At 39.7% G+C, this 13,653-nt stretch overlaps 1 protein-coding gene across 1 annotated transcript in view; it reads right to left on the bottom strand.

Moving 5' to 3' along the window:
• The window catches only part of C2H10orf67 (chromosome 2 C10orf67 homolog), a 92,971-nt gene that overhangs the window by 7,680 nt on the left and 71,638 nt on the right, over positions 1-13,653 (bottom strand). The window contains exon 14 of the mRNA XM_049705367.1: positions 10,434-10,517. Coding sequence (XP_049561324.1) covers positions 10,434-10,517 — 84 coding nt within the window. The remainder of the gene's footprint in view (positions 1-10,433; positions 10,518-13,653) is intronic.

The following is a 13,653-nucleotide window of genomic DNA, read 5'->3' as shown; positions in this document are numbered from 1 at the left end:
TCATGTAGGGGAGAGGCAGGGATCATGCATGCTCTTATACGCTAAACTGAAGAATTTGGTTTTATCCTGAAAGCCATAGACATCTATTGAAGGATACAGAGAAATAACAAAGTGTGTAAAAGTGAATCAAAGAATGAAATCCAGGGGCTTCCCTGGTGGCGCAGTGGTTGAGAGTCCGCCTGCAGATGCAAGGGACGTGGGTTCGTGCCCCTAGTCCGGGAAGATCCCACATGCCGTGGAGCGGCTGGGCCCGTGAGCCATGGCCGCCGAGCCTGCGCGTCCGGAGCCTGTGCTCCACAACGGGAGAGGCCACAACAGTGAGAGGCCCGTGTACCGCAAAAAAAAAAAAAAAAAAAAAAAGAGAAGAGCATTTCAAGAGTTAAGGGACGCTCATTAGTAACAGAATGCAAGGGGTGTGGTCCAGTGCCAGGGGATACACTGAGGAACTGAAAACTATTTCACCTTTGAAGGATTCCCTAGGGAGGGTGCCCTAGGGAAGAGCAGTGTCAGGGAGATGCAGAGCAGAAGGCAAGTGGAGTAATCTGGGGCTAGAGAAGGAGAGAGAGCAGGTTCCGATTTCTCTCTGGAGGGCTGACATTAAAGGTAAGGAGGACCAGAGTGCGCCTGCTTGAAGAGGAAGGGAGGGGATGAGTAAGAAAAGAAGGCGTTGACAGCATTACAGGAGGAGAGCGCTGGGATGCGGTGGGACTCTTTAGCCAGAGGACAAATAGGGATGTTAGGCTGTTACCCAAGTTCATACAATTATGATGTGATGCAAACGTCAGACTCAATTTTATTAAACATTTATTGATCACTTACTGAATGCCTGGGAAGTGGCAGGCACATTTATACACAAGCCTTACCACATTTGATTCCTTAAAACGACAACATACCTTGAAGTTGGAGGAAGTAGCTTTCTAATCAATCCAAGGGAGATGTCTCCGTTACTTGAGAAGTCAATGGCAGAACTCCTTACCCTACGATGATGTAATGCCAACTGGAAACACAAGGCCCCTGAACTCATTTGGGACGGTGGCTGTCTATCTATTGAATGTGGATGTCATGGAAATGATCAAATCGGCATCCTGCTTTTAGCTTCCTAGAGCTGCTGTAACAAAGTAATATAAACCATATAGCTTAGAACAACACGTATTTATTCTCTCACGGATCTGGAGGTTGGAAGTCTGAAATCCAGGTGTCGACAGGACCTTGCTCGTGCTCAAACTCTGGGTGCAATCCTTCCTTGCCTCTTCCTAGCTGCTGGTAGTGGCTGTAGATCCTTGGGGTTCCTTGGCTTACAGCCGCACCTCTCCAATCTCTACCTCTTTCATCACGTGGCATTCTCCCTGTGTGTGTGTGTCCCAATTTCGCTCTTCTTTTTTTTTTTTGCGGTACACGGGCCTCTCACTGTTGTGGCCTCTCCCGTTGCAGAGCACAGGCTCCGGACGCGCAGGCTCAGCGGCCATGGCTCACGGGCCCAGCCGCTCTGCGGCATGTGGGATCTTCCCGGACCGGGGCACGAACCCGTGTCCCCTGCATCGGCAGGCGGACTCTCAACCACTGCGCCACCAGGGAAGCCCCCAATTTCCCTCTTCTTATAAGGACACCAGTCATATTGGATTAGGGCCTATCCCAATCACCTCATCTTAACTTGATTAAATCTGCAAAGACCCTATTTTATAAATAAGGTTACATTCACAGGAACCAGGGTTAGGGTGTCAACATATCTTTTGGGAGAGGGGGGATATAATTCAACCCATAACACATCCTTTTCCAGAAGAGGTAACTTATTGCCTATTTCACAGACAGAACACCGGGGGAAAGGACTTTTACTAAGGTGCAACAGAGACTTTTAAAATGTTCTTTCAAGAAATGGTAGATATTTAATACGTGCTTTTGATGTATAGGATAATAAGAAGTGGGGCCATTGTTTACAAAGGGGAAGTGTTCTTAGAACAGACTGTATACATAAGGTAGACCTGAAATCAAATGAAGGGTCTTTGGTCTAGAAGCGTGAAGAAAACTGGTTTGAACATATAGGAATTTTTTGGTGGGGGGAGAAGGAAGTACAATATAGCAAGCTCATGATTTATTATACTGTATGGACATGATAAATAACAATTTAAAAAGAAAATAATCCAAAGATATACTGGGGGTCTTCCCTAGAGGCGCAGTGGTTGAGAATCTGCCTGACAACTCAAGGAACACGGGTTCGAGCCCTGGTCTGGGAAGATCCCACATGCCGCGGAGCAACTAAGTCTGTGAGCCACAACTACTGAGCCTGTGCTCTAGAGCCCGCGTGCCACGACTACTGAAGCCCACGTGCCTAGAGCCCGTGCTCCACAACAAGAGAAGCCACAGCAATGAGAAGCCCGCACACCACAACAAAGAGTAGACCCTGCTCCCTGCAACTAGAGAAAGCCTGTGTGTAGCAACGAAGACCCAACACAGCCAAAAATAAATAAATTAATAAAATAAATTTTTTAAAAAACCCAAAAAATAAAGACATACTGGGATAAAATAGATAAACATTTCTCAGGTAAAGAAATGTAAAACAATGAACAAGGCTGTTATGGACTGAATTGTGTCTCCCCCGAAAGACGTTGCAGTCCTAACTGCCAGGACCTGTGAATGTGACCTTATTTGGAAATCGGGTCTTTGCGGATGATTGAGTTAAGATGAGGTCATTAGGGTGGACCCTAATCCAGTATGTCTTCATCCTCATAAAAAGGTGAAATCTGGACACAGATACACACACACGGAGGGAAGACTGTGTGAAGACATGAGGAGACCACCATCTACAAGCAAAGGAACACGTGAGGTTCCTGAAGCTCTGACAGCAGCATGGACAGGTTCCCCCTCACAGACCTCAGAAGGAACCAACCCTGCTGGCATCTTGATTTCAAACTTCCAGCCTCCAGAGCTGTGAAACCACAAATTTCTGTGGTTTAGCCAACCAGCTGCTGTACTTGGTTACGGCAGCCCTAGCACTCATACACAGGCTGAAACCACAGACCTGTGTAATTCCAGCTGCAGAAATTCACAATGACAGCCAGGAATAAAGCTCCTTTTTGGTGACAGAGGCTGAATGTGCTCCGTGTTGGGTGAAAGAACAAACCACTCCTCAAAGACAGAAGCATGAATGAAAGGAAATTGGGAGGAAAAAAAAAGTTTCTAACCTGGGGCTACTATGGCTTTTTAGAAAGCTCTGGGCTTAGGGAGGCTCAAAGGCAAAACTTACTTCACTCACAGGAACTGAGCCAAGCGACCTGATGGCTTAAAGGCTTCAAGACCCTATTGTCACAGCAGGACAGGCATCCCCAAACTTACAAGAACTGGCTGTAGACTGGGAGTGAGAGTGGCGGAAGTGGGTGCAGTTACAAAACCGTACTCAGGAAATACTGCATTCAGGTGGTGGCGGGGGGGGGGGGGGGGGGGGGGGTGGGGGGGTGGGGGTGGGGGGGAGGGAGGGACGGAATGAATATGAATGAGACAGAGAAACTTGACCCTGTAAACCAAAATTCCAAAATAAATAAAGGAAAGGAATGCTAGGAAAGACAACAGAAAGATAAGCTATCAGGATACGAATTCACTCCAGATAAATTTAAGTTGGTGAAATAGTTTGACAAAGATTTTAAAATGTGTGTTTAGTATGCTCACAGAAATAATTGATAGTGTCCACTAAACAAATAAATTATGATGCAAAACAGGCCAGGATAAAATAAGAACTGACGGCTCTGAAAATGAATCAATTTAAAGTCTTGGGAAATAAAAAAAGTCACTAAAATAAAACTAAAACATGGGATAAATTGGGCATAGATGAAGAGAGGATTGGAAAACTGGAAAAGGTGACATCAAGAAATCCATCCATATGCACAACAGAGAAATAAACACAAAAATTAGAAAATGTAGATTAGAGGCATGAGAAGAGACTGTGAGGTGCTTCAGAAGAAAATAATGTGTAGGATGTTACACAAGCAACATTTGAAAAGACAATGGCTGAGAAATTTCTAGAAGTAAAGAAAGATATGAATGATCCAAATTGTACTCTGAATATTGATCAAGATTAAATACATTTTATAGAATGAGTACATTACAGTAAACCTAAAGACCATCAAGAATAAAGACTAAACCTTAAAAGCTACATAAAGAAAACTCAAATGACCACAAATGGTTGACAAATCGACAACAAACTTCAAGAAGCCTGAGCAGAGGCTCAAAGGCAATGGTATAATAACAAAATGTGGAGGAAAAAATAACTGCCAACCCAGAGTATCGTATCTTGCTAAACTACCCTCAAGAGGGAGATAAAATTAAGACAAACAGAATTTATCATCAATAGGTCCTCACTGAACAAATTATTGAAGTAATGATACTTTTTAACATGCACATATACTAAAACATACACATATGCAATGGGTACTCAACATGTAATTCTGTGTTTTCTGAATATTTCATAAAAAACAAAAAAATAGTTTCTAAATTAGTCAACAAGCCCTTCCTCAATTCATTCTCACTGATATGTAAACACAAATAATAAGATTATTTTATAGTTGTCACTCTAGCTTCCATTTGTGTAGCATGTAATAGTATACAACATACTTCTTCCTATGACCTACTTTTTTTCCATGTGATCATTTCATTCAAGATAAGGAACATGCATTAAAGAATCTGAACCAGCCGGGAACAGGAAAGGTTGAGGACTGAAGCCCAGTGACACTTCTCTACACTGACATAAATATCCGCTTTTCTGATCTCCATTTATTCCCTCAAATTCCAAACTCGGGGTTCCTCCCATTGAAAGGAATATTCACATGCAAAGATGTCACTCCCAGTTCACTTAAGGGTGCAACTTGATATGTCCATGAATTTGCATGAATCCATACCCAACATCTTGTAACATTTTGTCATTTCTCTAACAGAACCATTCCTAAATTTAAAAATTAATACTCACTCAACACTAATTAAAACCTCTCTCAATATTCTGTTACCACCATAAAAGGCTTATATGGTTTATAATGACTGGGCGGCAATGGGCAGCTGAGGTTTGGGATGAAATCAGTGGCCACAGGAGCCAGAGAGGCTGCTGGAATCCAACTCATGGCCCAATGACTGAATAATAACACACACCAGAAACCGTCTTTGCCGCATGCTACATGCTTTGGAGACCTCTGAGTACCAATCTGGGGCATAATTAGGAATATGCTTAGTGGCATTTATTCAATGAAACGTTGTCTACAAATACTTAAAAAAAGCATCACTAGGCTGAATTAATACAAGATAGTCCATCAAATTAATAAAGTACACTTTTAATATGTATTAGTTGTGACCTTTTTTCCTACTAAGTTGTTATGATCTTACAAATACAGAGTACTTTGCCTGCCTACTTGTTTCAACTATTAACATTATTTTCAAAGCATGTTATTATCTGTTTTCATTTTTCACATTTTTCAATTCCCTATTTGACCAATGGACAAAGCTTCAGTTGGATAGAGAACTTCAGATTAATTCTCAAATCCAGTTGGTCATCCTGGCTCTTTTCTATGCCATTGAGAATTCCCTGTATTTGGAAAGGTATGTTAAGAGACACACTGCTGATCTTCCAGGCTTTATTTGTCATTTAATAGCCTAAATCCCATGCCTTGAATAGAAAATATCTCTAGAACACAGGCATAAAGAGCAAGGCAAATTCTTAAGAAAAGGTAGTTGAGAATCAGCCCAAATCTCAAAGACAAGGATGACATATATAACTTAGCAATACGACATCTGAATTACAGGTAATTGGTGACAATAAGGGAAGTAGAAAAGTTGGTGGCAGTGACATCATGAACATTAACAGACTCCTTAATACATTATATTTAGTAAAATCAGGTTAGTCCTATTTTAACATTTTTAATAGCCATCAATTACATGCTAAGTGATGTTATATATTATGTATGTATGTGGTATATGTGGTAATACTGTAAAATACGCATTTGAATATGAATACCTTAGTAAATTATATTAATTATAGCTGAAGTCTAGAAACAATATGTAAAACAATGCTAACACTTATGCCTAAAATGCTTTCCTTTTTATCTTTTAAATTCCAATTTCTTGTGTGATTTTTAAAATTATTTTTGTGTTTAAAACAACAGCAGGGTCAACCGAACTCCACTTTCAATTAATATTTATTTTTATAAATTGGTGGATAATAATACACTTAGTGGAAAAAAACACTTTTCAGGTCCAAAGTTTCAAAGGGTGAAAAGAAAGGTTTTAAAATCCTATCCAACGTATTGCGATTGTTCTACTATTCTTTAAAGCCTTTAAAATCACTTCTTCCATGTTTCTTCCCTAAAAGACTGAGAGAATTAACAATACAATGTAATCTAGGTTTAAATTTGGGTGTCTCCTGTGTTTCAGATATTTATGTTTGAGCTTTCTCTTACTGACAAGCCACTTAAAGGGTCACTGTTACTTTGAGGTTTTATCTATGAGATTTGTGTCTTTGGGGCTCATTAGGAACATTTTCAAAGATTACAATGTCAATAGCACCTAATTACTGGACTGTGAGAAAGGTCTTCTTAAGTACATAAAATCTGTGGCAGTGCACAGTGCACAATGGGCAGCTCAGATCCCAAATTTTATCACAGTTAAGCAGCAAACAAATTAATAATGTTACCTGGGATCTTTTGGGATAATTACTACTGTGTAAAAAAAACGGCTTTGAAATTCTGCAGATAGTATGGTACCTCATTTTTTTATTCCCTTATATTGATGAGGATTTATTTATCTCTTAAACTTCCTTTGTTGCAAGAATAACTCTGTTGTTCTTGCTAGAATTTTTTGGAGTAAAGCTTGCAACATAACAAGAAGTTAATTTCAATTTGCTTAGGAAAGATATATCACCTGATGTAACATTGTTTTAAGTTATGTTTTGTTTTATTTTGCTCTTTTCAAAATATCTACCATATGATCTGATACCGGTGACAAATTTTATTCTTTCTTATGCTTGGTAGACAATTAGTTACTAAAGAATTAAAGGAGAGACCAGTTCTTTTAAATCACTAGCCTACTGCTGAGGACATCATAGCTCTCGTGTAGTAGATTAAAAAGCAGGTTTGCCTGACTTTATTTTGGGAACCCAGGGATTATATTATCCATAGCTCAGGAGGAAAGGCAGGGATGGGGTCAGCTAGGCACTTCACCTCATTTAATCCTCATAACAAAGCTAGGAGGTGGGGTCGCCATCTCCATTTTACACAGCAGAGGGAGCTGAATGAAGTTACCCAGGGAGTGACTGGAATGAGACAGGAATCGAAGTCTGTCCACCTCCAAAGCCTTTCTGCTACATCACGTTTTCCCATTGTGTGTTGTTGAAAATGGGACCACACATTGTCATGCGTGAGCCTTGGGGCAAGTCAATATAACTGAGTGGTGACAAGCCTGGGCTCTAGGGCCCCATTCTCTGGGTCTGAACCCAGCCTTATTTATAAATTAATAATCTATTTGTGGTCATAAACCTGGCAGCTTACTAAACCCCTCTGAATCCAACTGTCTCCTCTAAGGCTTGAGAAAGCAAGAGTGCTGACTTTATAGGGTTTTTGTGAGGATTAGAGTTAAAACTTAAAAGGCATTTGGAATAGTACCTACACCCACTAAATGGTAGTTATCCGTAATTTTCAAAAGTACCTTGTGGTATGAAAATACAACGTAAGAACCTCTATCTTTGATGCAACACCAAGGATGCTGTTAACAGGGAGGATAAATATTCGTAGGGTATTTAAAATATTAATATTCTATTTACATAATTTAAAAAACAGAACTCAACACCACAGTGACTTTACAGGGTTGAATTTGGCTTCTGTCACCATAGAGGTTACCCCTGTGTTATAGAAAGTAATTAAGATTTGTCTGTAAGTCAGGTACGTACAAACCATGTAGCTAAACACCTCTTTGAAAATGTATTTGTGAATTAGTGCTTGAAAACACTGATAACGTATTAAACTATTTCCTAGGGGCCTGAAGGGGGTTCTCCACCTTCTGAAGTACCTGAGAAGCTTGGAGTGATTTGTTTTGTGACGACAGTTTGGTCCTTTGACCGTCTAGTGTGAATACTGTTCAGTCCCCATAATTGTGAAAGGCTGATACTCATCTACTCCCCAATTAGTAAATTTGTAATTCAGTTTCCTCCTGGCATTTATGTATTGGTTTTCTTATCCATTAAAAATAGAAAATTTATTTCTAGTCAATTTTGGATGAACTGGAACCCAATTAACCAGAAACTTTTGTTAACTGGATGATTTCCCCACACTATCTTCAGAGGGGAAAACATGACATGTCAACGTTATATCAGAGGTTTTGTAGAAACATCAGGGTTATGCCCAGAGGCTTTCAGTATGACACTGTCGCCCACGCCTCTTCTGCGGTGCAGTCATATTCAGAATGAGGCACTTTGTGGCATGCTGCAAAATTATGGATCATAAAATAGCATTTACTTTCAATTTTATTAGTAAGGCAAAAAAAGGGGGCTAATGAATTTTAGGAGGACTTTCCGTAGACAGGGTGGAAATAACTCTACACTTCACATTTTCAGGACAGAGGAAAGGGAGTGACAGTGTTTGTTTTGGCCAAAGCTGCCTTATGGCCCAGGTGGCCATCAAGGTCAGTTTGTATGACTACAAATGGACCTTTGAAAACTGTTTTGCTTGGCAGAGAAAAATCACTTTTGGATGTAAAATTCTCAACTGAATTTTTTGCTGTTAATTAAGCTCTCTAATTAAAATGTCAGGTGGAACACAGGTTCCAAATTTAACAATTTATATTTTTATGATAAATCATGAGTCTCTCTTCCCCTAATACATTGTGATATTTTAGAAATAACTTACTGTATGGGTTGGAATTTCCAACAATTCAACAGAGCTAGTCCCTTATTTAAATGCTGATATCTTCGGGGACTTCCCTGGCACTCCAGTGGTTAGGACTCCGTACTTCCACTGCAGGGGGCCCCGGTTTGATCCCTGGTCAGGGAACTAAGATCCCCCAAGCCACGCAATGTGGCCAAAAAAAAAAAAAAAGGTGATATCTTTAAATTGCATGCCCTAGGCTAGCAGCTGGTACAGAGTCCAGGGTGGGTGTTACTGTCACCTAAATGCCAGTCCAGGAGGCAGCCAGCACTGTGACTGCCGAAAGATTCCTCTGCACCCAGGCAGGCACCTCCGGCAAAGGTACTACCTATACCCGTAAGCACTACAGAAAAAGCCTCTCCACTGCATGGAGGCCCAGAAGAGAGGTTCCTTTCTCAATCTAGTTTTCAAAAAGTTGATTTTAAAATTAGGGTCCAGCAGGAATAAAGATGCAGACATAGAAAATGGACTTGAGGACACGGGGAGGGGGAAGGGTAAGCTGGGACGAAGTGAGAGAGTAGCCCTGACATATATACACTACCAAATGTAAAACAGATAGCTAGTGGGAAGCAGCAGCATAGCACAGGGAGATCAGCTCGGTGCTTTGCAATGACCTAGAGACGTGGGATAGGGAGGGTGGGAGGGAGACGCAAGAGGGAGGAGATATGGGGATATATGTATACATATAGCTGATTCACTTTGTTATACAGCAGAAACTAACACACCATTGTAAAGCAATTATACTCCAATAAAGATGTTAAAAAAAAATTAGGGTCCAGGATTTAAACTCATATCACACACTTCCTCCTTGTATAAAGATTCATTATAAAAGTCTACTTTTAAAGATTCCCAGACATGAACAACAGAAATTACTGATACCCTTTGATTACCATCAATAATTCAAACAAATAACGTTGCATTTCATTAATCCAACTTGTTTATTAGAGAAAAGCAAGCATGGTTGTTTCCTAAAGACTTACAGAAACGTGTGGACAAAATATACTTCCACCTCCAAAAGAGTCCAATTTGAGGTCACACAAGGACTGATGGGAGATAAAGGATGCTATAAATAGTTATCCTTTTCTTCTAAGCATTAAATTGGAAAAATAGGGATTTAACAGGAGCTTCGGGTTTGTTGGCAGTTTAATTAAAAAGAAACAGGATTCCAACTGAGACAGTTCCTGGTTTTGAAATATGACTTAATTCATTTTTAGTTAGCAGAGATCAATATTCAGAAATACATATTAACATTCTTTTATCATATCTATTAATTTAATAAATTGGCTGAAAAAAGTCATGCATTCATCCAGAAACCAAACATCTCAGGACAACAAAGAAAAGCATTATTAATCTTAATTACCCATCCTGCGTGAACCATTTCTCCAACAATAAAGATTCTTATCTCTTGGTGAAGGAGGGAGGGATATGTGATCCCTGTCTAGGTCGACATACCTGTTGTCTGTAGGTAAACCAAACCGTTTCGTTACTGAGGCTGAATAATACTGACTGATTAAATGTTAAATAGGGAAAAAATAATCTACCTACCGAAGATGCATGATAAACATTTGCAGAAGATGTCGACGCTGTTATCAATTTCACTTTGGATTGCACAAATAAAGGTTTAGCTTTCTGAAAGACACAAACAGTATGTACCGTGTTATCCAGGGGAAATAATGACCAGCCCAAATGGATGTAGAATGTTTTTCAGTCTTTAGTTAACTGAGATATGAAAATCATGCTCCTAACTTATTTGCTCAAATATCGCTAGGGAAATCCTTTCCTTTAAACCCAAGGAATAGACCCCTTCCTAATTCAGGCTACTTTGAGAGAAAATTCAAGAAAAATGTTTTCCTTAATGTCTCTTCTGACTCTACTTCCTTTTGATTATCCCTATGCCATATGGGATTTACTGCTTGTAACTGGTCAGGTACTACGGGGTCATCCCCAGCACCACCCAGCTCCTGGAAGCTACACAGTGATGGTCGTGATTCCCAGGAACTGAAGAGTGAAAAAACAAAAGCATCTCTTCCAGGAGTTCAGAAGCAGTAGCACACAAGCAGAATTGCCACCAACATCATATACTGCAAAGTAAATCATGACATTAAAAATGCACAAGTGAAAAGGACCAGAAGTACACCAAGCATGATTATCAAAAAGAGGTCTGAGGTCCATGGATGCACCCTGGAAATTTATGTGACGTTCTCCCTACTCAAGGCTTCTCTCTTGCTGGTTTGTATGTGTGTATACACACATACATTAAGTGTGTTTGCACACATTTTTCTATTTCCCCACAGCCTGCCCCCACTCTGTTTTTGTTCCTCTCACCAAATAAACGATTTAAATATTTATTTGTATTTTTTATTTGAACATGTTCTTGCAAAAATATGTAATTTTGTGCATGTATTTTAATTTGTGCTAGTATTATGTGATATCCTATTTTGTTGATTCTAAGGCATAGCCTTCTGATATTTTAACATCCCTAAGATCAGGATGCATCTGACAATAGATGGAGCGTCACAGTATGATTGGCAGCACTTTTTCTCTTTTAGAGTCTTATAAAATCTTGAACCGATGTTGAGCACATCTTAGATTCAGGGTGAAAAACAGCACATCTCGTGTGTTCCACTTCTTTCGCTGAGGACTATGTACAAAGTAATTCCACTAAGTACTGTGCTTTTAAGGTCCATCCATTTTGCTACATGTACATAAAATCTAGCACCGCATAGGACTACCTAGTACTCCAGGCATGTGTCGGCCCCGTTTTGCCATCTGCTCTCCTAAGGTGGTCTAAGCCACACCATCTCTTACCAGCATCACTTCAATAGCTTCCTAGTCTGTTTCTTTCCCTGCCCCCGGCCTCCATAGCTGCCAGAGTTGTCCCTTTAAAATGTTAAGTGAGACTGTCTTACTGCTCTGCTGAAAACTCTAAAAGGCTCCCAATTTTACTCAGAGTAATAGAAAAAAAATCAAAGTCCTATTATCCCTTTAACCATATTTATCCCTGTTCTCTCTTGTTGCTCACTGCTCCAACCACACTGGATGTTTTGTTGTTTCTCAAACATGCCAGGTACACTTCTGTCTTAGAGTCTTCCGATGGTCCTTTCCCTGTCTAGAAAACTCTTTTAAATATACACATGGTTCTTTCCTCACTGCCTTCAAGTCTTTCATAAAGATGGTAAAAGAAGCCAGTGTTAAATGCCTGACTGCTGAGAATTTAAGTTCCAATGTACTCCATTGTTTCATACTGTGGGTGTAGAAGAAAAATACAACCTCTCTGCCAGGGCTGAAAAAGGTAAAATCCTGCTGAAGTTGGGGTCAGAAATAGGGGCTGTGCCTATCAACCTGCCTTCCAGCTGAAATGTAAAAGGGAGATTTGAGCAACACACAAGAGAATGCAGTTGATAACACTGGGTTTCAACACACCTCACCCTGTCAAGGATGAGAGAGAAGAGTAAATAAAACAGGGACTATGAAAAAACTGTAGCGTCAGTTAAAGAAACAGTATCCTGAAATCAGAACTATACTCTTTAAAAAATGACCTATTATGAGATCTAGATGAAAACTTCATTAAACTTGCTGTCCCCAACAATAGAGTATAAGAATATACGACCTCTAGAAACTACTGACAAAAGTCTCTGGAAAAGAATCGGTGGAGATAAAATGCAAACTAACATAATATTGTCAAGAAAAGCTATGACTTGTTTATGGATTAGATGATTCAGCACCTAAAAGGTGCCAACTGTGCCCAAACTGATCTATAGACTTAGTGCACTTCTAATCAAAATCCCAATAGAATTTTTAATTTGTTTCTTATGGTTTTTTTTATACTGTGAATACTGACAATCTGATTCTAAATTTTATATGGAAATGTAAAGATCCAATAAAGCCAAGGCATTCTTGAAGAACATCAGGGCAGGAGTATTTGTTTTATCAGAAAAAGATTTATAATAAAGGTATAGATACTAAATCAGTGTCACATTGATGCGAGAGTAGACAAATAGAACAGTAGGACAGAAACAGACTCATACATACATAAGCCCTTACTATAATATATAACGGGTGGAATTATGTACCAGGGGAGAAGATGGACTTTTTAATAAATGGCGCTAGATCTGCTGATTATATTAAAAGAAAATGAAATCAGATGTCTACCTTTCTGTACACTAATATCAAATCTAGGTGGATTAAACCTCTAAATACAAAAGGCAAAACAAGAAAAAAAATTTAAGTTTATAGAGAAGAAAATATTTTTTGTTTTTTAGGTTTTTTAAATTATTGAAATATAGTTGACAAAATTATGTTAGTTTCAGGTGTACGACATAGTGATCTGACATTTGCATACATCAGAGAAGAATTTTTTTTTTTTTTTGCGGTACGTGGGCCTCTCACTGTTGTGGCCTCTCCCGTTGCGGAGCACAGGCTCCGGATGTGCAGGCTCAGCGGCCATGGCTCACGGGCCCAGCCACTCCGCGGCATGTGGGATCTTCCCAGACCGGGGCACGAACCCGTGTCCCCTGCATCGGCAGGCGGACTCTCAACCATTAAAGGTTAGGTAAGGTTTTCTTAAAGACAGAAAAAAATATAAAGGCAATAAGGAAAAGATTATTAAACTAACATTGAGATTAAGAACAATTTATTTATGAAAAGATACCAAAACCTTGTCCACAAACTGGGAGATGACATTTGCAACCCAAGCATGCTGCTTGGTACATATTTGTACTCAAATATCTGTGAATGGACAAGTGACTAGAGTATAGGAAACCAA

This window comes from Orcinus orca, chromosome 2 (assembly GCF_937001465.1).
Source record: "Orcinus orca chromosome 2, mOrcOrc1.1, whole genome shotgun sequence".
Lineage (NCBI taxonomy): Eukaryota > Metazoa > Chordata > Mammalia > Artiodactyla > Delphinidae > Orcinus > Orcinus orca.
Note: the sequence above shows the minus strand (reverse complement) of the source record. Positions and strands in the feature narration are given on the sequence as shown.